We start from the raw sequence: 26853 nt of genomic DNA on the forward strand, positions 1-26853 counted from the left end.
GAATTGATCAGCTCCTGTGGGCTCAATTATCATGTCTATGCAGATGATGACCAAACTTAGGTACCTAACTCTTTTCTCTCTCCTAGACCCGCTTCACCAATTGCCTCTTTGACATCTCCACCTGGACAGCCATATCTAAAACAGACTCATTATCTTTTATCCTTAAATCCACTCGTCCTCCTAATTTTACTGTTTCTGATGCATACCACCATCATTCCAATCACTCACATTTGTGACCTCAACTAATCAAGTAATCCTCAACTCTTCTCTCTCACTACCTCATACCCAATCAGTCACCAAGTCTTTTTGATTCTACATTCCATATCTCTTACATATACTCCCTTCTTTTCGTTCATAGAAGTATCAGAAAACATTTAAGGAGTTATTCAGTTTTTGTGGAATATATAACTTCCTATAAATGGGAGCAAAGTGTTGATTCCTCATTCTTAGTTAAGTTTCTCAATGTGTTTTCAGAGGTTTGTTGTTGCATTCATTACATGTTTTTTTTTATTTTTATTTTTCTGTGGGATGCTTTGTGGAATGAATCACAACTCAGAAGGGGCTGAACCAAAACCACTTCAAGGATCAGGTGTGAGTAACTAACAGGTCCTTGAATAGGATTAATCTCTGCGTCGAACCTGGAGGAGCAAGTTCAGAATAAAGGCTTGGGAACAATGCCCTGGGTGTGGCTACAGCCAGTGGAATTCTTGCATCTCGCTTCTGCCAGGTATCATTGCAGCATTCACCCAGACCAGAGTGAAACAGCAAGCATCCACTGACTCCTGCTCAGCAACCTCCTAGAGCCAGTAATTCTTTCAAACTGACTTCAGATGAATAACTCCATCAATAGAAAGGTGTGACCATTCTTTAACCACAACTAATTTAACTAATGGAATTCACTTGAGGCAGCACAAATTATTTCATGCCAATTAATACACCACAACTCAGGTTTATAGAGCCATTTTACATTTACCAAGTACTTTTCTCCCCTTGTGAGGTAAGTAGTATGAGTACTATTAGCCTCATTTTATAGATGAGACAACTAAGGCTCTGAAAGATTAAGTTACTTGTTCACATGGCTAGTGTCAGAGATGGGATTCAAACCCAGGTCTCTTCTGAACCATATTTTCCAACACTTTTCATTGCAGCTCTTTGACTTCCCAATACTTAAGTGCATTTATATCACACTTCAAAGTATACAAGATAATTTACATTAAAAAAAGGCAGGACCCCTGGAAAAACTCTGCCCTCCAGCTCTACCCGTAATAGTTTTAGCTCTTGCTGGGCTGAAAAAAACAACAATCCCAAGGATCTTCTGTGACTTGGCCCCGCACAAAAGCTTCATGGCCCCACATAATGAGATGTGATGGTCAGTGAATGGGAGGGCTCCATTTTCTACATCTCTTTGCTGCTGACCCTGGGAGAGTTTGTAATGTCAGAAGATACCACCACCAATATTCTGATGAACACATCTGATGGCAGGATGCAGGCTGGAAACTAGGTATTAAAAGAGGAAAATGGGAAGGTGGTGGGGATGGGGCCGGGAGGAAGCTGGGAATTGTCTGTTAACTTGTCAGTTGAGAAACTGGTGTTTGTAATAAGAATGAAGCTGAGGAGAGAAAGACAAAAAAGAGCAAAAGAAATATAATTGGAGAAGAGAGAAGAAATGACTCAGGATTCAGAGGAAGAAGGACAGTGAGATCTTCTTCTTCATCCAGAACCAAGTATAAGTCATGGGTTGCTTCCCATTAAATCTCTGTGATACCTGTGAGGGCAAATTTGCCTCCTTGTTTTAGACTCTCTAAGTCACTTTGCTTATTAACTGTATTTTATGCCTTTGTATATAGACCTTTATTGCTGACTCCTTCCTTAGATTTTGTCTTTTTTTGTTGTTGTGGTTGAGGTAATTGGGATTAAATGACTTGCCCAGAGTCACATAGCTAGTGAGTGTTATGTGTCTGAGGCCAGATTTGAACTCAAGTCCTCCTGACTTCAGGACTAGTGCTCTATCCATTGTGCTACCTAGCTGCCCCAGGTTTTGTCTTGTGATTTTTTGAGTCTCTTTGTACCTAAAGCTGCTCTATGATATTCAGTTTGGTGAAAAATAAAGGTAGTTTTCTTCTTTCCCTTTCTTTATCAGTTTAAAGCACCCTTTTGATGAGCTTTGCAAAGTCCACTCTTCTTATGCCCAAATATTTACATGTTCACCTACTTCCATGTCAGAACTTTTTACCTTCCCTTCCTCACTCTTCCTTGCCTCTCTGGTTCAGCTCTGCAGGTGCTAGCCAAGGACCTGGTTACAGGATTATGAGGATGATTCTCTGACTTCCCAAAATGACTCTTCTACTAACAGCTAATGGAGGGTAGTTAAGCTCTGAATCCAAAGCCTCACTGGAAATTTTAATCAGTTATATTCATAATAATTTATACATCTTCTTTTAAACTGAATTTTACTCCTGCTCAGGGTGGATGAGACATTGTCAATAAATGACTAAGAGAAAGCAAACTCTCATTTTGTTTCAGTTTTCCCTGCCAAGAATAATAATGTTTAAATTTTTAAAAATAGAAAAATAATTCATTTAGAGCTGAAATCTAAGATAAGTCAGATGCCTACCTGCCCTTGATGACTGTGTCACAAAGCCCAGATGGAATAGATCCCAGAGTACTAGCAGATGACTTGTTAAATCATGGTCAATGATCTTTAAAAACTGTAGTGAAGAACAATGATGGTGCAAGAATAGAAAAAGGAAAAGGCCCCCAAGTATGAGATCTGCAAACTGGGGACCAAGCAGCTTGACTTTGATTCCCACCCAAAATTCTAGGATGTGTTACTAAATCAGTTATTATTAAGCTTTTAGAAAAAGAAGTGATGCTGCTAGCAAAAGTAAGTCAAAGGTAGATAGAAAAGTCCCATATACATGAAAACATTGGTAAGTGGTAGCAAAAAACTGGAAACAAAATGGATGCCAATGAATTGGGGAATGTTTAAACAAGTTGGAGTATATTAATATAATGGAATATTACTGTACCATAAACTAAATTAACATAAAGAATCCAGAGAATCATGGGAAGACATATGAAGTGATACATTATCAAATAAATAGAACCAGTAAAACAATATATATGATTCCAAAGACATGAATGGAAGAGCAAAAAATGAAACTGAATGTTATATCATTATATATTATATGTATTATAGTTTGGTCATTACCAAACTTAGCTACTAAGAAGAGAAGACAGACTGAACCTCTATCCGTTCTTTGCAGAGTTGGGGAGGCTATGAGTGTGGAACATTGCCTATACTGTCAGATTAGGATGATGTGCTGATTAATTCTGATGAACTGATTTCTTTTTTTTTTTTAATTCTGTGTTACAAGAATTGGTTCATTGATTAGGAAAGAGGGAGAGATACATTTGGAAACAGGTGATATAAAAACAAAACATATTCATAGAAATTTAAAATTCAAGTAAAAGAAAAGAAAATTAAGTGGTGATCAAAGAGAGTCAATATGTCTTCATCAGGATCAGACAATGCCAGACTAGCCTTATTTCCATTTTTTTTTATTATCTTAGTAGACTTGTTAATCCAGGAAAATGCTGTATATAGAATTTGCCTAGATTTTTAGCAAAGCAGCTTCCCATATCTTGTGGAAAAGATTCAGAGATAGGTTAGATGGTAGCAGATAGTATCATTAGGTAGATCAAGAATTGGTTGAATTGCTGGACTGAAAGAGTAGTCATTAATGATTCAATATCAACATGGAAAGAGATTTCAGGTGGAGTATTCCAGGAACATTTCCTTGACCTTGTGGCATTAAACATTTTTATCACTGACTTGGATAAAGGAATTAATAGCATAAGATATAAAGCTAGGTGGGAAAGGCATCAGTTTGGAAAACTATCAGGATATAAAAAGGTCTTGACAGGAATGCTAGACTGCTTCTACAAAGATTAAATTGAATAAGAATAAAGTTAAATTCTTACACTTGGATTCAAAATATCAGTTTCAAATACAATTGTGGAACCAGAGATAGGAATCAGTTCATCTGAAAATGTTCTGAAGGTTTTAGTACACCTTTCAATATGAGTCAACAGTGTGACATGGAAACTAAAAAAAAAGTTAACATGATCCTCTCCTGTTTTGAGAAACATTGTCCAGGACTAAGGAGTTGATAGTTCTCTTGTACTAACCTCTGCTCAAGTTACTTCCAAAGTATTGCGTGAAGTTCTGGGAGACACATTTTGGCAAGGACATTGATAATATAAACAGAGGACCCAAGGATGAGGAACAAATTTGATTAAGGGCCTTGAGGGTATAGATGAAGATTAAATGATGATGTCATGTAAGTTGAAGGAGAAGAAAATATTGAGCCTGGAGAGGAGATCTGGGAGGGAGGGGGGCATGATAGATTTCTTAAGCATTTGAAAAGCTTTCACGTAGAAAAGTATGGATTTATATTGTTTGACCCTAGCCGACAGGAACAACTGGTGGAAGTTCCAAAGAGGCAGATTTGAGTTTGACATCAGGACAAAACTTCATAATGATTTAAGCTGCAAAAGTGGAATTGGCTGCTTCTGAGGTTAACATCTTCCTATTTGCTGTATGGCTTCAAAGACCAGATAGCAATGCTTTGGCTATGTTGTGGAGAAGATTCTTGGTCAGTTATGAGATGGACTAGATGCCCTTAGAAGTTCCTTCCCACTCTGAGTCTGTGATGAAGCTGTACCTGCGAATGTACTCCAAATAACTATGCATCTTCAACTACATCCCAGAGAAAAATCAATACTGTAAGTTTTTATAATTCACTGTTTTCCATGCTTCCTCTCCCTGGCTCCACTTCATTGATGTGGATAATTGCCATTCTGTTCTGTGTCAAATGGTGAGAATGATGTGTTAGCTTAGGAATATAGCTAGAAACCTACTTCCCCAATCCTACCATAAACTATTTAGTATTGACATTAGACTTTGGGGAATTCCATTGTTTAATTTGTGTTCTACCCATTGCGTAATAAACCAAACATTTTAACTTCCTATTTTAGTTTGCTAAGTAATAATATCATTATCATATGTATAATTAGCAAATATAATAATAAATATGGCAGTTAGGTGCCTCAGTTCCTCATCTGCAAATCAACATGTTGGAGGAAAGTGAATTAAAATCATGTGAGCACTAGTCAATCAGGGAGCTGACTATTCATAACTCAGCTATTTATTGCATCTGTGATCTCATTTAAATTGCTTCCCCACTATGGACTTCAGTTCCTTTAATTGTCAAATGTGAAGTTAGACTAGATTAGTGGTTTTCAAAGTGTAGTCCATACCCCCTGGGTTCCCAGAGAACCTTTCAGTGAGTCTTTGATGTCAAAACTATTTTATAATAATACTAAGATATTATTTTCCTATTAAAATACACCTCCTAACTGTCTCCCCTCTATCCCTTTCTGCTCTCTTTTATGTGTTGTTTTCTCCCATTAGAATGTAAACTTCTTGAGGGCAAAGACTGTCTTCTTTCCTGTATTTGTGTCTCCAGAGCTTAGCATAGTGCCTGGCACATGGTAAATGAATAAATAGATGCTTATTGCCTGTTGTCTGCCTGCACAGCAGGTTTTTAAAAATAAAGTTAAAGGAAATTAACATCTCTTAAGGAAATTCATAAGCATTCATGTTTTGAATTTTGAAAAGTTTTGAAAAGAGAATTTGTGGCAATGGAAAAATAATAACATTGTTAACACTGACCAATTGCTAGAAAATGAACAAGGAGACCAATCGTAACTCCCAAGACTGCCAGCACTCCAAATACAATAAGGGCAATCATCCATAATGGCAGCGATGCTCTTTGAGAAGCTATAACTGGTCTGGAAAGGAAAAAGAGAAAATAAATTAGATAATAATAGTAATTCCTGTCCAATCTTACTTCTTTCTTACTCAACCCAGAAGATCTAAAATTTTAGCATCAATAAAGACTTGGAGAAATCACAAAGTGGCCATTCTCCAAAAGGGAGGGAATGGCAAGGAATAAGTATTTATCAAGTACCTGTCACTTATGGGGTACTGTGCTAAATGCTTTAATAAATTTTATCTCATTTTGTCTTCACAACAACCCTCGGAGGTAGGTGCTATTATTGTCTTGATTTTATAGTTGAGAAAACTGAGACAATCAGAGGGTTAAGTGACTTGCCCAGGGTCACATAGCTAGTAAGTATCTGAGGCCAGATTTAAACTAAGGTCTTCCTGATTCTAGACCATGCACTATACCACCAGCTGCCTCCAAATGTCAAAATGGTCAAAGAATATGAGCAAAGAGTTTTCAGAAGTGGAGAATAAACCATCAAAAATCATATGGGGAAAAAAGGGTCCCAATCACTAGTAATACAGGGGTTGAAAGGAATCCAGATCGAATCTATGAGTTCAATGGTATAGGGAACTTCCGGGTAAAGAAACTCCTGCTACCAATGCAAGTAGGCACTTTCTTTGCAACTCATAGACTTAGAGAACTTCTTTAGCTAAAATGTTAAGTGACTTGTCCAAGGTCATAGAACCTGTAAGTGTCAGAGGTGGGACTTGAGTAATTATTAAGAGACTTTAGTAATTAAATGACTAAAGGTCTTTCTGGTTTCAAGGCCAGTCATCTAGCCACTAATAATGAGAAATTTAAATTAAATAAATTCTGTGGTTTCATTTTATATCTAGCAAATTAGAAAATATGATAAGAAATATAAAGAGTGATTGTGGGAAGACTTGCACATCAGTACACTGTTGGGTAATCTCTTTTTGAAAAAGCGTTCTGGATAACAATTAAGAACAATTGAGAAAAGTGAAAAAGCAGTAATCTGGTATGACTGCTATTAAGTATATAACTCAAAGAGGCAAATGACAAAAAGAAAAGTTCCATATGTTTAAAAATATTTATTATAGCACTTCTTTGTTATAGCAAAAAACTGGAAACAAAGTGGGTACCTATCAACTGAGAGAGCAGCTTGCAACTTTTATGGTATGTGAATGCCATCAATTTATCAAGAAATATTTGTTAAGCACCTACTATTTACCAGACACTATGATAAATTAATGTAAATGTGATAGAATATAATCTTGTCATAAGAAATGTTGAGTATCAGGAGATAAAATGGAGAAACTTGGGAAGGCATGTAGGGACTGCTACAGGAAAAGAAGCAGACCCAAGAGGAAATATAAAATGACTAAGATCATGCTAAGGAAAGTAGTGTTAAGCAACACAAACTCATGTCAATGGAAAGGCCAAGTTTGACTACAGAATTAATAATGAAAAATATCTCCATATTCTTGTGGAGACAATGATAGATTACAGACGTGGAGTGAGGCAAATGCCATCAGACGTGGCCCATGTGTTGGTTTGTTTTGCTCATCTTTACTTCTTTTTTGTAAGGGTGGGTTGTCTTGATGGGAGAGAATAATTGGAGAGTGATAGCCATGTAAAAATAGCATTACTAAAATATAGATGTTATCTTTTTACAAAGGTTATATTCCCAACCCACTGTCAGTGGGGCTTGTGGTGATAAAAGAATCATTATCCTCATTTTAGAGATGAAAAACTGAGAATGATATGACTTGTCCAAGATTACAAAGCTAATAAGCATCAGTGTCAGTATTATGTGTCACTTCTTTTCATGCAAACCTGTATGTGTTTCCCTCCCTTTAATTGTACTTACATTATCCTACATCATCTAGCCACTAATAATGAGAATTTTAAATTAAATAAATTCTGTGGTTTCATTTTATATCTAGTAAATTAGAAAATATGATAAGAAATAATATGATATTATAAGATATAAATGGAGTGGGACAGCTTAGATATCTCTGGTTGGATCTTTGCCCTATCTTTCTTATTCCACTTTATCCTGTAACCTTCTCTTGTCACCAACTTATCCTTAATGTGTCCCTAAGTCTTTGAAAAATTATAGATGCAAACTCTAAACAATGTCTACCTCTAAGGATAAATTCCTTACATGCTCATAAAAATGTATTACATAGTAACATTCTAAACACACAATAAAGGCACTGGATTTCTAATATGTCATTCCACATGCTTATTCCAGACCCTGGTGCATGAAGACCAAGAATGTGCTGCTGATAAATGTTTAACATCTGGCACTCCAAGAAAAAAAGTATGCACAACACACTTTTAAGATTAATATGCATTATTGATGTTTTCCTCCATCACTTTCATAATTCCAGGTAATCAGCAAAACAAATAAACCAAGCTCTGATTTGTAGCATTTGCCAGTTTCTGAAGTGTTAAGTGTTTATACTGAAAATTTAATAGTCAGATCCCATGAGTCACTAAGAGCTGGCTCCAGCGCATATCTGAGAACATCAGTGGCATAGTGAAAAGACCATTGCTCTTTAGGTCAAAAGATCTGAGTTTGAGTCCTAACTCTGCCACTTGTTAGTTTTATGTCTCCAAGACTCAGTTTTCATATGTGTAAAGTGGTAATAGTAATATTCACAATTTATACAAATGTTGTGAGAAAAACACCATGTAAATCTTAAAGCACTATATAAACATAAATTATTATTATTGTACTTATGATGAGGATTAAAATTGAGTTTTGTATTCTATATATAAAATAGTTCTTTTTTTTCCCTTCTGGCTTTCCAAAATTATAATAAAGAGATAGGCTATCCATTTCCCTACTAATGTAATGCCCTAATGATGTAAGCAAGCATGGAATCAAATAGTGAATGTCAAGTTGAGGAAAATCATTCCCCTCATTCATTTCCCTCATAAAGAGGAGTCTTCCTGACCCTAGGCCTGGCACTCTACCGCTGTGCCACCTAGCTACTCTATAAAAATGTATAGGGGGTGCAGCTAGATGGTACAGTGGATAAAGCTCTGACCTTGGAGTCAGGAGGACCTGAGTTCAAATCCAGTTTCAGACACTTGACACTTACTAGCTGTGTGACCCCAAGCAAGTCACATAGGATAAAAAACCAGGCAGTTAGGCCATACACTGGATAGAGTGCTAGGCCTGGAGTCAGGTAGATTCAGCTCTCTGAATTCAAATCAGGCCTCCGACACTTACTAGCTCTATGACCCTGGACAAGTCACTTAACCTTGTTTGCCTCAGTTCCTCAACTGTAAGATGAGCTGGAGAAGGAAATGACAAACTGCTCCAGTATCTTTGCCAATAAAACCCCAAATCACAAAGAGTTGGACATGACTTAAAAATAACTGAGCAACAACAATCAGGGTAAAAATCTCACTTGAAACTTTTTAACTGTATCAAAGACTTCCCTACATTCTGCATTTCAATGTTTTGCTTGATCTTTTTTTCATATGCAAGACAATACAACTACATTAGCACCTGGAAAGGGGAGTTACTCAACCAGAAGCTCACATCTGTTATTAAAACCAGATTTTTCAAGAGTTTATTGTTCAAGACCAAAAAGCTATCAAGATTAATGTAATTATTGAGTAAAGGGAGCTCTGCCAAGGTGAGAGTGACAAGAATCTTTCTTTTCATTCTCTATATACTGCCAGCACAAGGATGTGCCTGGGAGAGGGATTCTGACTCTTTTCCCCCACCCAGTATTTTGCAATAAATTTCAGAGGGAGATTAACTTATGGAACGCGAGGACGGGAAAGTGAAGGAAGTGGTGGGAAGTGGGTGAATGAAAGGAGTGGTCTAGACCCAATCCTTTTGAAAATATCTTGGAACATCTATTAGCCACAGTAATAACTACTTTAAAGCTTTTGTATCTTAAAAATATTAAATAGGACATATTGTTTAAGACACACCTGTTTAAAAGAGAAGAAGAAGAAGACTTAATCCTTTTGCTGGACTTCCTGCTCTGACAAGCCCTAGCATCACATCCGCATACTATATTTCTTTATAATACAAGTAGACAAGCTTGATATTTAGTAAGAAGGAAGCTGACAGAGTTCCACACAGAAAGAAAGAATAGCAAATTAAAATGTGTTACTTCTTTCAACCACAAGGCAATGTCACTTGCTTTTTACTTATGTGTTGTCTAATTTTGTTTAATGTAATTCAGAAAAATGGAATCACCTAACTTGTCAGGGAAAAGAATGCTATTCAGGCTTTTTGGACAACAACAGTTGTTATTGTCTTATTTTTACAACCCTTGATTCCTCATAACCTGACTTTGTCATTGTAATCAGCATCAAACATGTGGTGAGCAGCTACTGAATTCCAACCCAAGTATTGTCTCCTCCATCCCCCAACCCAACCCAGATTCTCTCTGGGTTGAGGATGAAGAAAGGATTGCCATTTACAATCAGTCTAATGAATTTCTGCATGAAGGTAAACATTCCACTTTTACTTTCAGAACACCTCTTCTTGTAGCTCCTGGAAGTACCATTATTATCTCGCTAAAGTAATCAAATTTAACCCCTACATAACCTTTTGCATTCTGTCTTTGTGATTTGGCAGCACTGTAACTCATACTTCTTATTACATAGGTTATGGAACCAATTCTTAATAAAATTCTGGACAAGTTTTCATCATATAGAATATAAACTCCTTGAAGACAAGGACCCTTTTGTTTTTGTCTTTGTAAAGGTGTCTGGCACACTGAAGGTGATTAATCAAGCTTGTTGGAGTGAATTGAACTGGATACAGCCTATGCTTAGATAACATTCATGAAGGAAAACTTGCCTTCTCATAAGGCACTCTGTGTATCTTGGGGAATCCCTAATTATTAAGAAATTCTTCCTTACATTAAGTTATAGTCCATTTCCCTATGATTTCTGCTCAATTGGTCCATGTTTCCCCTTCCAAAAATAAGCATCATAAAGAAACAGCTTTAAACCCCCCTGAATTCCTCACATAAGACAGAGAAGTAAACCCATAATGACAAAGAGTAATGAATCATATTTTCACTGTGATAATCAAAGTACACATATATATACACATATATGCATACATGTATATATGTGTGTGTATACAAAGACACACAACACACAGTGTCCCAAAAGTCTCAGTGTAGTTTTAATCTTTAATACCTAAAACAGCATTAGGACTTTTGGAACATCCTTTATTTACAGAAGCAAAACTCATTTATATACACACACACATATAACTAAAGTTAATTATGGATTCAACTAAGGTTATGTTTTGGATAGATTTTCTGGAATGGAAATGGAAACCACCTTCATTTCATTAGCATTTTTGAGTTTCGTAGTTTATATTTCTCAAGAAGAAGCCAAACTCATCAAATATTTTCATATGCCAATGTAATCTTCTGACCAAGGCACATGGCAAAGAGATAATTAACTTTAAAAATAAACATGTACAAAAGCTCAATTATTGTACAAATAAGCTCATTGTTTTCCCTCTTACCCCAGGAACCAATCAAGTCTTTTAGTTGTGAAATATACATAACTTTTGAGACATAAAGAGAGATGTGTAAATTATAGAAATGAAAGTAGCAGAAAAGCAGGATCACAAAAGTTGTCCTCAGAGACCATTCCAATTCAACTCATATCTGAAAGAAATCCTTATTATAACATACCCAACCAAAGTTCATCTAGCCCCTGCTTGGAGGTTACCTTAGGCGTTTTTCTAATCCAATCCTCTCATTTTACAAAAGAGGAATTGTTTGGGCCAGTGAGGTTGAATAACTTGCCCATTGACACACTGCTAGTAGTAGTAGCATCACTAAAACCCAGGTTTTGTGACTTAGAACCCTGTCATCTTTAGTTCTCTACATTCCAGAACTGCATAAACCAGTGTAGGGCTCCTTTCACCACTGGTCTTTTTAACCAATGGAAGAGATTTCTGTCATGCATGTCAGAAATGTGGGTTAAGTACATTTAGCCGAATCAGAGGAGAATCTAAGACTCTAGTATGCTGCTGCTTCATAGGATTTTTTAAAAAGGTCTAGTGATCATGGTACAGGAGAGAAAAAAGAAAAAAAAAAACACTGGCTGTAAAGTCACAGGACCTGAACTCAAATGGAATGCTTACTACCTGTGTGACTTTTGGGTAAATCACTTGAGCTCTCTGGTCCTCAGTTCCCTTATCTGTAAAATGAAGGGCTTGGGTTAGATAGCACCTAAGGTCCTTTTCAGCTCTGGATCTGTGATCATTTGGTCGTTGTGTTGTGGACAGATTACTAATGATTGGGATCTGAAAGCCCTATAATCTAGTGCTAGCTATACCACTAACCTCTCTAGTAGTCAATTTCCTCATGTATAAAATGAAGGACTTGATCAAGCTCTATGGAGCATTTTAGCTCTGAATTTCTGTGATTTAAGAGATTTCACTTAGATCTATTGGCATCCTCCTCTGATATTCCCTCGTGGCATAGAGATGACCCTCTGTGTTCCAGCTCCAGTTCCAGAAGGCCTTGCTAGTGTACAGATTCTGCCATGTCCTAACAAGCTAGAGAGTCTTTAAATGTAGGTCTGGTGATTGTCACCTTGGCCTTCTAGCTAACCCAGATTATTTCAAGACTAAACTCAAATCCCACTCTCTACAGAAGGTCCTTCCCACTCTCCTTTTCAAAACTTCCCTCTTTCAGATTACTTCCCATTTACATTCTGTATCTTGCATATACATAGCTGTTTGCATGTTGTCTTCCCCATTACAATGTTATCTCCTTGAGGGCAAAGACCATTTTTGCCTTTCTATACATCCTCACCTCTTGGCATAGTGCCCAGTACATAGTAAGCTCTAAATAAATATTTGTTGATTGAATGATTGACTGTGATCCCAGGACCAGACTAAATAATTTTGTAGAGACCCATTAAGTGGCAAGGCCAATCAGCTGGTTGACCATAGGATAATAAATGTTTTGATCACAACAGTTCTTAAGGACCAGCTATGATCTGCACTCAGGAATATATACTCTCACTGATGCAATCCCAGATCTTTGAAGGAATGAAGTATAGATTTTACTTTTTAGACGGAATGCTCCTATAGCAAGTCAAGGGATAAAGACAAGGATAGAGACTAGCTATCCCTTGACTAGCTATAGAAGCATTCAGTTATCAATCTACAAGCCTTTATTAAGTGTCTACTATATACTGTGTGAGGCCCTGAGGATAAAACATTCTGTATAAAATATAAATTCTATACTTCAATCCAAATATGTTGTACTATAATGAAGAATTAATTTTGTACTGTACAGAAGGCCCTGGATGATCATTTATCAGCTGTTTCTGCCTGCCCCTTTAACCAGAAAAATCTAGACAAAGCTTTCTTCTGCAGCATTTTCCTTCTGCCACCATCCTGTCTCTCAAGCTTATAACCCAGGTGCCCTAAGTGTGTGAAAGGAGTGCAATGAACATCTCTAAGGAATTTTTCTCAGTTTGACAAATATTTGTCCAACACCTGCTCCATGCCCAACACTATGAGCATTGCCAAGGATATGGAAGAAGTAGAAAAGATATTTAAAAATCTGAAATCACTAAATAGTATATGATTAAGTGCAAAATCAGGGATACTATACAGACAATAACTGTGATAGGAAATTATAGGTCAGAGATATATAAATGCAGTTTTCTATTACTCTGGTTATCAATAGCAAAAATTAACATGATTACATTAAAGATGTTTATATTAATTATTATATCAAATCATAATAAATTAAATTTTACTAAATTATATTAAATTATATAAACTGATGATATTATATGAATAATTATTTTGGATTTTTAATGATCTTTATGTAGGTTAGAGAGGTCAAGGAAGGCTTCAAGGGTAGAGACATGACTTGAGTTGGCTCCAAAATAACAGTAAGGTTTTTGATAGGTGGAGAGGGGATGGGACAGAGGTTGGGAGAGAAGCTAGAGACAACGGATGGAAGTAGGAATGAACATGCATGGAGTAACATTAAAGGAGAGAGGGAGAGGAGATAAGAAGATTGGCTTGACTGTAGTGGGGTGGGGGAGTCATATAGAGAACCAGAGGAAGGGCAGACTAGGATGGTTGGCTGGATAGAACTAGTGCAGAGCCTACAATGGCAGAAAAGAAATTTTGTCCTTTTACTTCATGGGGAACCTTTGAAGGTATGTGAGTAGGAGAGCAATAAGATGAAAGAAGAGCTTTAGGAAGATGAATGTGACTTCAGTGAATATGATACATTAGAATGGGAGATTCTCTTGGGTAGCAATCCAAAGAGGGAACCAATGTACTAAGATAGGAATCACATGAAAAGAACTTGAACTAAGATTTTGGTAATAGGAATAGTAAGGGACAGACAAGAGACAAAAAATAACAACAAGACTAAGTAATCAATTACTATTGTTGCTTAAGGTCACGCATCAGTTAGATATAGTATTTATGTTTTGATCTTTCATGACTGAGAGAATGATGGCACTCAATGGAAATAAGGGAGTTAGGAACAAGAGCCTTTTGTGAGGAAGAAGATTAATTCAGTTTGGATATATTGAACTCAAGGTGATCAGAAAGTGAAAATGTCAAGGAGGCAATTGAAGACACAGGACTGGAATTCACTTAGCTTCCTGGGCCTCTTTAGTTTTTTCATCTGGAAAATGAGGGATTTGAAATAAATGGTCTCTGAGTATCCTTCTAGCTCTATATTAATGAACCCAGGATTTTATGAATTCAGATGAAGAATGAATTGGGGTTAAAAGATTAGAGATTTTGAAGTCAACTGTGTAAAACTTCTAATTGAAGGGGCAGCTAGGTATTGCAGTGGATAGAACACTGGCCCTGGAGTCAGGAGTAACTGAGTTCAAATCCGGCCTCAGATACTTGACACTTACTAGCTGTGTGACCCTAGGCAAGTCACTTAACCCCACTGCCTAGCAAAAACAAACAAAGCAACAAAACGAAACAAAAAAACTTTCTAATTGAAGCTGTGTTTTCCAAGGGGAAAGGCATAAAGAGAAAACCTAGAATGGCAGAATATTAAAGCTTTAAGAGATCACCTTTTCTAGTTCTCCCAATTTATAGATGAGTAAAATGAGCCTCAAGATATTAAGTGACTGAAATCTGATGTGTTGTCATGTTTCTATATTAGAAACAGTTTCCCAGTCCTTTGGAGATTTCAACTTGTTTTTAGTTTAAATATTTATTAAATTCATGCCTTTTCCTCTCTAAGCATGTCTATTTTTTTCTATTGTAATTGTAATTTATTAACTAGATTTTATCTTTTCTCCCAAACGTCACTTCATCATTACTTTTTCTCCCTCCCATGACTGTCATCATCACCCTGCTTATTAATATCATCACTCATTTATTCCCTATCAAGTTCAAAGCATTGTTTACATTCCCAAGGATGGTTCCTTAAACTTTACTAGCTCTGGGCCTTTAACTTAATCTCACAAGCCTTCAACTCCACCTAAACTACTTTCCTGAGTACTTTATGCTTTGCCCTTAACTCCACACCCTAGCTTCACTGGTCTGCTTTCTGTGACCACTTGCAAATGCACATTTCTAAGTCTTATTTTGTTCTCCGTATCTCTTCAGAAATCCATTTCTTTGGAATCTATTCACATAACTTTATCTGTCACATATTTTTAAATTTAACTTGCTTTCCTCTTATATTAGGAACAAGGAGTCACTTTTGGGAACAAAACATTCCCAGGAACAGAGTTGGGAGGAACTATAGGAGTCTAGGCCAAGCCTGAACAAGAATCTTACCAACCACACTACTGACAAGTGACCATCAAACTTTTGCGGAATTACCTCTTTTTTTTACCTATTTTCATTGATACAGTTTGTTTTCATATCACCCACATTTTACCCCATGTCCCTTTCCCTTTCTTCTTCCAAAGAGCAGTTTCTTATAACAACTTTTTTTAAAAGAAGAAAAAAATATGTTTAGTAAAACTAATCAACTCCTTGAAAAAAATAAATCTGACAGAACACAATGTTTCACATTTGTGCCAATCTCTCCTGTCACCTCTGCAAAGGAATGGGGAGAGATGTCTTCTCACAGTGCTTTTTGGGGTCCAAATTTCTTCTTTATCATTTCACAGCAGGCATTTTCCATTGTTTCTGGTGTTTTCTTTTTCTTTTTTTTTTTAATTTACATTGTTATTGTCATTGTGTATATTGTTTTCCTGGCTCTGCTTATTTCCAGTTGCATCAATTCATGTAAATTTTCTCTTGTTTCTCTCTAGTCATGTTTGTCATGTCTTATAGTACAGCATCATTGTATTACATTCGCTTCTTTATCAGTAAATGATCTATCCATTTTGACTTTATCTTGGTATATGGGGAAAGAACTCACTATTTGACTCCTACTCTTTACGTTGCATCATGCTGCCTCATCTATATAAATGTTGTGCCCTTCCTGTGTTATACAAGCCCCTTGAGACCATGGACTATTTCATTTATTGTTTTTATGTCTCTAGCACCTAAGGCAAATTTTGCACATAGAAGGAGCTTAATAAATGTCTGTTGAATTAAATTCCTGACTCTAGATCCATCAGTGTATCCTCCATACCACATTGATTCTCAGTAGAATAATGAAATAAATATAAAATAAATTTCATTTGTTGAGAATCCCATAGCTAGGAACCTGTGTTGGGAAGTTCATAACACAGTTTAGTTTTAAATCTGCTTTGGAATCTATTTGAGTAGAACAATGATAACAACAACAACAAAAAACTGTAGCAGTGCCATATCCCCGAGAGTATCAGGAGAGACTGACCCTCCTAACAACAGCCTGGCTATGTTCTCAATTACAGCTTCTCAATGGACTTTCGCCCACCCCAAGATAAAAGGTCATGCTTGAGACAAAATTAAGATCTCAAGTGTCTTCCTTCTCCCAGTTTCCATGCTCCTCTATCTTCTTTCGGTCATCAGTTTCTTCAGTCACCTAGAGCCCTCATGTGACCCTTGACTATACCTATGGAGCCATATGGAAACCTGTCTTCTTGTGTAGTACCCTGTCTTCTATGCTTCCACCCTCTGAGGCATGGATGTCTGGGATATACCTTTCTTTCTGTAGAAATCACATCAGGAAGAGCAGGGGTGGCAATAGACAATGAAGTACCAAGGATCACCACAGAGAAGAAATATGCTCCCTTCCACATGCTACCCTCCGAGGATCACTATCATGCCCCTTTCCAAGCCCGCCTTGCTACAGTGTTATTACTGTACCCAAAATGGAAAGACCTAGCGTGCACCACCTGGCTTAGAGATTTGTGCCACACAGGATGCTCAGTAATAATAGATATAATCACCAACCTGCAGACATGTATACCTGGGTCTCTTTTTTCTTTAACAACTCAACTGAATTTACCCTAGGTGCCAGAATTCCCAAGTATGGCTATGTCTATGTCCCCAAATTAAAAATTACTTGTCATGGGTCCCTGCTAGATAATCTGACATTTCCATTCTTCTTGAAAATGTTGACTACTGATGACTATTAACACCTCTCCCAGGTATATTGTACGTTTTAATAGGGAACGCCTAGAAAAATGCCCTAACTCAAAGGAATGAATCAATATTGGGGGAAACTCAGGTACTATTACAATCTGAGGAAAGGAAGATTTTTTTTTAAAAGGTGTCTTGTGATGTTTCTCCTCCTACATAGGAACCAGGCCCTACCAAATTTTGTGCCCCTCCAAAACCACAGAAAGTCTCTTTGTCTCTCTCTCTCTCTCTCTGTCCCTGTCTCTCTCTGTCTCTCTGTGTATCTCTTCTCTCTCTCTCTCTCTCTCTCTCCACCCACAGCAAGTTTTTGTGGGTTTCATTCAGCTAAAGGAAGCACACACCCATCCCTCACTCAGTGAGCACAGTTTGTGAATGTTCTTTGGCTAAACTTGTCTTTTACATATACCTTGTCTCTGGCTCATGGTAAAGCTCCACCTGAATTAAAAAACTCATCTCTAAATGGACTTCAAACATTCTTCAATGAACCCTTATATCGCTCTAATCTTTAGCCTCTCCCTATTTACTGGTTCCTTCTCTGCTCTGCATTCCCTGAACCACATCATTATTACCATCACCATTTTCTGCCCTGCCTGTGCTGCAGCTGATGCTGCTCCAACATCTAAAATGGATTACATGTCTGTACTCCCTGCACTTTGTGTTCTCATCTTCAAACTGGCCATTTTCTCTTCAATCACCCTGTGGATGCTCTTCCCTTTCCCACTTCCACCTATTACTTTGAAAACTATAATCAAACCAACACTACTATAGCTCCTAGAAAGGGTATGTTATGAATTTGCTGTATTATTTCACGTTGTGACTTCTCAGACCATAACTCTGTTCTCCAATCACCTATCTGCTACTCCCCTATATGTGTTACTTCCTCATTAAAATGTAATCTCCTTGTTGGTAGGAACTGTCTTTGCTTTTTCATTTGCCCTCCCAGTCATGGAGGAGTAGATGGATAACTACTCTTGAAGCCAGAACATCTGGCACATATTGGCTGTATGATCCTGGACAAGTCACTTATCCTCTCAGTGGTCTAGGCAACTCTCTAAGGCTGTAAGTTGCAGAGAAAGTGACAACCTTTATTGCTAGAGGTTGTCACAGAGAAGGTATCAGCCTCTAGATGTGGAGTGTGTTTCTTTATTAAGGAGTTCCTTATGCCAATGAAATCAAAATTCACTCCCTGTACGCTATCCTATTCCCCACATCTGCCATAATATTTCTCAACCTACCTGCTGCATTTGACACTCACCTTTTCCTCTTGAATGTTCCCTCCTCTGGATTTGTCTTCTATTCTGGTTGGCCTCCTATCTGTCTGAACCCTCCTTCCCAGTCTCCTTTAGCTCATCTTCTTTGTCATGTCCCCAATGATGGGTATTCCCCAAGGCTCTCTCCTAGGATTCTCATCTTCTTTTGCCATTCTGTATCTCTCAGGGACCTAATCAGCTTTCATGGATTTAATTTTCAGTTTTCTGCAGATGTAATTTAGATGTATATATCCAGTTTTATTTCTCCCCTCAGTTTCAGTCCCACATTAACAATTGCCTAGTAGCCAGTTCTAACCCTAATTCCATTTTCAAGACTAATTCTGTTTCTAACTCTACTTCCAACTCTAATCTTAACACTAACTCTCAAATCCTAAGTCTTTTTCTAACTCTAATTTCACTTCCATTTCCAACTATTCCAGAGACATCTCAGATTAAATGTCTCAAATGGAACTCATTATCTTTCCCCAAAAAACCCACATCTCTTCCAAACTTCCCTATTTCTGTCTAAGATATAATCATTATTTGAGTCTCCCAGAGTCATAGCCTTGGTATTATGCCCAACTCTGACTTTCCTTCACCCCACATACAGAATTCATTGGCGAATCTTTCCACTTATTTCTCATGTCTCACCTATTCACAGAGACAGTATTATGGTTCAGAACCTCATCAGCTCTTGACTAGATGATTTCAATGGTCTCCTAAGTGGTCTTCATGACTTAAGTCTCTCCCTCAGCTGAGTCCATCCCCCATATAACCACCAAGAGGATATTACTTAAACAAAGATCTGACTCTGTTACTTCTCTACTCAATAAACCCCATTGTTGTTATTTAGTTGTTTTTAATCAAATCAGACTTTTCATGACCCCATTTATGATTTTCTTGGCAGAGATACTAGAGTGGTTTACCATTTCCTTCTCCAGCTCATTTTACAGTTGAGGAAACTGAGAGAAACAGGGTTAAATGACTTGTCCAGGGTCACACAGCTAGTTAGTGTCTATAGCCACATTTGAACTCAGAAAGATGAATATTCCTGACTCCAGGCACAGCATTCTCCACTGCACCACCTAGTTGCCCCTTCAATGAACTCCAGTGGCTCCCTATTGTATCTAGGAGAAAAAAATATAAATGCCTCTGTTTAGACTTTAGAGCCTTTCATTACCTGTCCCCAACCTATATTTCTAGCCTTAATACATTGTTCTCCCTACCAAACTGTAACTGAAGCAAACCAGCCTCCCTCTGATTGTTATAATTGCACTCTTGCTTCTCCATGCCTTTGCACTGGCTGTCTACTATGCCTAAAATGCACTCCCTTCTCACATCTACCACTTACACTACATCTCTTCCTTCAAGATGAAGCTCAAGGCCTACCTTCTCCATGAGTCTTTTCCTGATAGCCCCAACTGCTAGTGCCCTCTAGTGAGTTGGAACCAACTCACTGCTAGTAAGTTGAAGCCAACTCAAACCAACTTTTGAGAGCCAATTGCTAAATTTTCATGCTGAACATTTATACTTTAGAAACTGGCAAATACTACAAATCAGGTCTTGATTTATCACTTTGTTGGTGTCTAGACTTAAGATAGTGGTGGAGAAAATATTAATAATACAGTTTTAAACTTGAAAACATGTAATGGATACATGTTTTCTCAGATAACCAGCTAAATATTTAACAATACACCACTGTCTCCCTCCTTATCTTGTATTTATCTGCATTTGTTCTCTTTGTTTAAGTATTTATATATATATGTGTGTGTGTGTATATATATATGTATGTATATGTATATACAGAAAACATATATACACATATATCTCTTCCCATAGAATGTAAAATACTTGTGAACTGGGATTGTTTTCTTTATATTTGTATTTCCAGAACCTAGCACAGTGTTTGACACATAGTAGGCACTTAATCAATGTTCATTGCTTAATTGATTCCTTTATCCAACAGGTTCATTCTCTTGCCCTACATTTTAAAGAATGGTAAACGTTTATTCCAAAATTCAATAGAGTAGAAGACACAAAATGGAGTAGTGGATAGAAAGCTAATCTTAGAGAAAAGAAGACTTGGGTTCAGATCCTGCTACTGATCCACCCTAGCTATGTTACCCTTGTCAAGTCACTTAACCTCTTAATGCCTGTAGGATTTAATCTCTAATTTAGACTACATGTTTCAAAATAGTTGCCCAATTGCATAGATAGAGGTAGCTTCCTCACCAGGAGTTTGGTGTACCAATGAAATCATGGGTCTAGAGTCCCCCCCCCCAACAAAAAAAACCCTAAAATAAAGTATAGCATTTAAAAATCAACTCACTTGTAATCAAATCTTTAATTTGTTTCATTATACTTAACTTGGTGATAATTCATTCCATGTAATGGCAGAAGCTCAATGAGAAAAGAAACTCAAAAACTGCTGACTTAATAACTGTTGGTGATGCTAAGAAAGGCAATGTTGCCTCATGTAGAGATAGAGAGCCAACCTTGGAGTCAGGAAGACTTGGGTTTAATCCCTGTCTCTGACATATAATACCTGTCACCATGGACATGTCATTACCTTCTAATTGTCCCTAGGCAACTTTGAAAGACTATTAATAACTAAAGAATTACAGATTTACATACCGAGAGTTCCTTATTACCAGTAAAATTGTACATTTCTTCCACCAAATCACAAGATTTGGGAATTAGAAGGGACCTCAGCAGCTGTCTAATCCAACTCATACAGGAAAGGAAAACCCACTATAACATACCCAACAAGTGGTGGTCCAGGTTCTACTTGAATATTTCTAAGGAGAGGGAACCTACCATTCCATTCCTTTCCTACCACTTTCCTTCCTCACAAAAGATTGTACTCTTAAATACTATTGTAGTATTCTCATTTGTAAAGTTTATTCACCTATAGAAAAAAAAACCAAGAATCTACAGATTCTTGTTATAATCTATAGAGTGCACAGATTGTAACAGAAACAGTGGCAAATACAGTTGGGAAGCTCAAAGTATGTAAATGAAGGCAGAAGGAATGCCTGCAGAAGGAAAAAAATGTTAGGCAATTGCAAAGTGTAAAGAGTATTATATTATTTTATCTCACATTTAAATGACAAGATAAGAAAGTTTTCTCTGTTTCCTCCAACACTCACATATTAGTGACATTTGCACTTATGGTATGCCAGTTTGCTACCATTTCCTAGGTTAAGTAATTTTCCCTTTTTGTGATACCCCCCAAATCACCACACTAAAAACTACAGGCACCAGGGCAACCAGATGATAGGTGATGGTATCGAGATAGGAAATCCTAAATGGTGTGAGAAAACTACTAATTGACACTAAATTAGATTGTATCAGTCTTGGAGGTGGGGAAGGGAGATATTCATCCTAATCCTACTTGTGTCAAATAGTAAGCTGGCAAATAACTTACCTATACATCGTGTACTGATGATTCTGGTGATGATAAAGAAAAGAAGACCTCCTGTGTTGCTGTTCCTTTGATCAGTGTTTCAAAGGCTAATGTACTAACTCCAGGGAGAGTTAGGGTTTTATGGGTTGTGAGAAAATGCAAAGAGCAATTAAGATGGAACTCGTCTGACAGGTGTGGATGACAGCAGTTATTCTCTCTGGTTTCAAGGAAGGAATGAAAAAATATCCTTGAGTTGGTTATTTAGGAAAAAACAAAAGCCCAAACTTGCATTGGGCACCTCAGAGGTACACCCAAGATGCACCACCACAGATTGGTGAATCAGAATTCTGACTCAGGTTAACGACTTCCCTCATAATGAGCAACTTCTCCTTAGTTGAAACCAACTGTAACCAGTTCTAGAAATCTTTGATGATTACCATGTTAATCTGCAAAAATCTCCAAGATTCTCTCATTATTTTTTATTTACAACTCAGTTTGGTAGGTTAGAGAAGAGGGAATCTCAGCTCTATCCCAGTAATACAAGTTAACCAAAATTGGAGCTTTTATTTAGTCAGTTGGAGAAATGGGTGGTGACTTCAAGTGTTTCTACAAAGTGGAGCAGATGAGCTTTTTCTATGTGATATCATAGGACATTGAAAAACAATTACTCAAAGGAGAATTTTGTTTTACTGACAACAGATTCAGATAATTAGCAAGCATGTCTATTTTCTCTAAGGTCTGGACCTCTGTTTACATTAGTTCCTCATTTTCTGTCTTTGACAATGTTCATGTCTTCCCTACTAGGGAGGAAAAAGCTTTGATGTAAGGACTATGGCAAAGTTACAAGACAGAGAATCCAGTGTTCTTCCTGGAATGGGTGGGATTTCAGTTTGAGCTATGACACTTACTTCCTAATGGTATGTCTGTGGAATAGTCATGACTCCTCTAAAACTCAGATTTCTTCTCTATAAAATGAGGATCACAATACTTACACCACTGACCTCACAAGTTCATTGTAAGGAAAGTACTTTGTAAATATTGAGAGACTTAAGGAGTCTTAGACAACTTTGCTCCACTGCCCATTCCAACTTCCATTCTTTTCCTTTCTTAGATTCAAAGGAGTTGAAAGTAGGGAAAGAACAGGAGGGAGAAGGAAGGAAGGAAGAAAAAGAAAGAAGGCAGGAAGGGAGGGAGGAAAAAGGTAGGAAAAGAGGAAGGAAGAAGGAAGGATGGAAGAAAGGAGGAAGTGAATGAGGGAGAGAGAAAAAGGAAGGGAGGAAGAAAGAGAGGAAGATAGTTATGTACATAAATGTAGAAGGAGAAAGGAAGAAGGCATTTATTAAGCTTTTACTATGCTTCAGGTATTGTGCTAAGTGCTTTACAAATATTATCTCATTTTATCTTCATAAGAATCCTGGGAAGCGGGTGCTATTATTATCCCAATTTTACATTTGAAAACACTGGGGCAAACAAAGGTTAAGTGACTTGCCTAAGGTCACACAGCTAGTAAGTGTCTGAGATAAGGTTTGAACTCATGTCTTCCTTGACTTTAGGTCCAGTGTTTCTCTGCCTTGTTACCTCATAGAGAAGCAAAATAGTCTCCAGGAGCTCACATTCTAATAGGAGGAGAAAAACATATATAGGAGGTGGAAAATAACTTCAGAAATTATGTCAGATCATTTCAGATAGAAGGGTCTTCCTTTCTCCTGTCCCTCTACTACTGACTCATGATTAATCATATGTATTGACTATCAGAGCATATTCCTTTCTCTTGCTCCCTCAATCATATGCACTAGAATTCATATGTTGTCACTGAAGTGATGGATACATCATCCTATATATTTTTTAAAAGTTGTTGCAATTCTAGCCATATTGGGTTGCCAGAAATGAGGGATAAAGAACAATAAAAAATAGTGAAAGAATAGACATGAAAGAAGAAGTCAGAATTCCAAGAACATGAGGAAATTTCCAAATGGTAATATGAGAGGGGAAAGGAGAATGAATAGAACAAGTAGCATAAGAAGATAGAACACATGGAAATTATAAAATAAAGGGCTATTCCAATGGGAACTGTCCTGAATACCCACCATCTAGAAATCAGGGAAAAATTTGGACATTAGAGAAGAGAGAAATTGTCCTTGACAAGCAGAAAGGATACCTCATTATCATAGACTAGAGAGAAGTAAGAGATAATAGAAATTGAGAACAGATGAATGTGAGATGAGAAGAAGATGGAGTTTGTTGTGAAAGCTCTCAATTTTCTTTTCCTGAGTAGTGTGAGGCATGGGACTAAACTGAGAGGGTAGGGGAAAAGGTGGCATTTGTTGTTGTTGAGTTATTTCAGTCATGTCTGACTCTTCATGACCCCATTTGAAGTTTTCTTGTCAGAGATACTGGAATGGTTTGCTATTTCCTTCTTTAGCTCATTTTACAGATGAGGAAATTGAGACAAATAAGGTTAAATGGCTTACTCAGGGTCACACAGTTAGTAAAGCCACATTTGAACTCAGGGAGACGAGTCTTTCTAGGCCAAGCACTGTATCCATGGCACCACCTACCTGTCCAAGAGGTAGCTTAGGAGGCTTATAGAAGAGAAGATTTGAAACAGCTATGTTGAGGGGGATAGAAAATACATTGAAGAGGAGTAATAACATTTCCTTGTAGCAGTGAAGACCCATTAGAATTAGAATAAATCTGTAATGGACCCAGTCACCATGGTTTTATGATTTCTTGCAGTTTTGTTCAACAGCACTTGAGTAGTAGCAAAGGAGGTAGATAGTAGGAATAAACCAAGTGTGGGGTTTGTCAAAATGTGCTTGGGTAATAGGGAATGGAAACAAGACATTTGAGAGTAAAGGATGGTGTACAACTGAATTAGTTCACCAAGGGTTTGAGATTAGGAAAAGAGGATAGTATAGACAGAGTAGGGGTGATAGATTAAAGGTCATAGTGATCATGAAGAATGTTATGAGATATGCATAAGGAGAAATAGAAAGATTTAAATATGATAGTTCAAGGAATTTCAAAGTTTTTGAACATAGTAGAAAAAAAAACTGTGAATGATTGTAAGATCATGTATATGACCACACCTGGGTGCGACTGATGTGGAGTAGAGGTCACTGCACTTGAATAGATTGAAGTTGGATAAAGATTGATGTTAGAGTAATTAGAATTAGTTAATTAGGAAGTTAGGGTATTTGAGGGAATATCAAAATGCATTTTGAAGGATCTTAGTATAAAGCAAAGTGTTGAGGTGGAGAGGGAGATTATGAGTTATTCACTAAACTCAATGGGAAAGGCAGGAGAATGTTCCAGGACAAGCAAATAATGGCTTTCAGAATCTTGAATAGATGATAAATTTGCATTGCACATATCTCAAATGAAGAGTCAGTGTTGAGTGTTAGTGATAGAGGGAAAGTCTGGAAGCAAAGGGGATGGACAAGGATTCAGAGATCCCCACTTCAACTTGTCAATGGGCTATTAGTGAACATGTAACCAAAAATTGGAAAGGCTAGCCAGCAGTGCAGTATAATCCAGAGAGAACAAGGTCTCTCATTGGGTGCCAAAAGATGTAAGAAGCTACAACGCAAGTGGTGCCAGATGAAAAGATGTGTTTTTAATTTAAAAAATATAGAGTAGATGTTCTAGAGGACACTGTGGAAGGGCCAGACAGATCCAGAGTATAATAGTGTGGCAGAAGGGTTGCGGGAGATGAGAACAAAAAAGCACACAGGTGGGTTTGGGGAAAGTGGTATTTATTTTGGCAAGCCAGGATTCAGTATCTCTGGGAGAGAAGGAGTAAAGGAGGGAAAGGGGTGGTGGGTGGTAGGGGAATGAGTCCAAGTGAAGTCCTTTGATAAGAACAGGTCATAATAAGGTTCTAAACTGACCTTCAGGGTTTCAGCACAGCCTTCAACATCCTGAACTATCCTGTTACTATGTCCTAAAATGCATCTGGAAGCCCCATTCACAGTATGTATAAGCATGTTATGGTGTGTCCCTAACCAGGAAGCTAGAGCTACTGTGTGCCAGGCTGATGGGAACAAGCATGAGCCAGGCCTGGCCCATTACCGCCCTAGGGGAAGCTGGAAGCCAAGAAGAGCCAAGAGATAATATGTCCTACCTTGGAACAGCCCCAGACAGGGAATGTCTGGCTCCATGAGGGCAAGGACATTCCTCCTTTTTTTTCCTCTCAGTCCTCAGTCTCTTTATTTTTAAATTAATTTATTTATTTTTAGTTTTCAACATTCACTTCCATAAGCTTTTGAGTTTTAAATTTTCTCTGCCTCCCTCCTCTGCCCCTCCCCAAGACAGTGTGCAATCTGATATAGACTCTACATATACATTCTTACTAAACATTTTCACATTAGTCATATTGTAAAGAAGAATTAGAGCAAATGGGTGGAACCACGAGAAAGAAGAAACAAAACAAAACAAAAAGAGAGAGAGGGCAAATAGTACGCTTCGATCTGCATTCAGACTCCACAGTTCTTTCTCTGGATGTGGATAGCATTTTCCATCATGAGTCTTTTGGAGTTGTGACATTCCTACTTTTTGCATCTGTTTCTCCCACACTTAGCACATTGCCTGGAACATAGTAAGCATTTAAATGTTTTCATTCATTCATTCATTTTCATGGTGCTGGAGAGTCTGAGTGTTAATTGTTAGCAGCAGAGATAGTTAGCATGAAGGACTTATCTAAACAATGGGAATGATGAGAATAAGACAGGAAATCAATATGAGTTTAGTAACTGATATTGAACCAACCGTGGTTATCAACTAGCCCACCAGTCAGTTTGATAGCATATCTCATGCAATAGCAAAATCAAAGTCCTAGTCCAA

General features: G+C 37.4%; 1 protein-coding gene across 2 annotated transcripts in view; it reads right to left on the bottom strand.

The window, feature by feature from the left end:
* LOC114023701 (transmembrane protease serine 11B-like protein) overlaps nt 1-22219 on the bottom strand; it is a 39562-nt gene extending 17343 nt beyond the window's left edge. The window contains exons 1-2 of one of the 2 annotated variants that reach the window (XM_027836477.1): nt 22033-22219; nt 5738-5856 (exon numbers count right to left, since the gene is read on the bottom strand). In XM_027836477.1, coding sequence (XP_027692278.1) covers nt 5738-5856; nt 22033-22040 — 127 coding nt within the window. In that variant the 5' untranslated portion in view covers nt 22041-22219. Of the gene's footprint in view, nt 1-5737; nt 5857-18610; nt 18680-22032 lie in introns of those variants that run through there. The other variant, XM_027836478.1, reaches the window with a different exon arrangement.
* Between the last annotated feature and the right edge of the window lie 4634 nt (nt 22220-26853).

The sequence above is a fragment of the Vombatus ursinus genome, unplaced genomic scaffold (assembly GCF_900497805.2).
Source record: "Vombatus ursinus unplaced genomic scaffold, bare-nosed wombat genome assembly UNPS02014818.1, whole genome shotgun sequence".
In the NCBI taxonomy this organism is placed as follows: Eukaryota; Metazoa; Chordata; class Mammalia; order Diprotodontia; family Vombatidae; genus Vombatus; species Vombatus ursinus.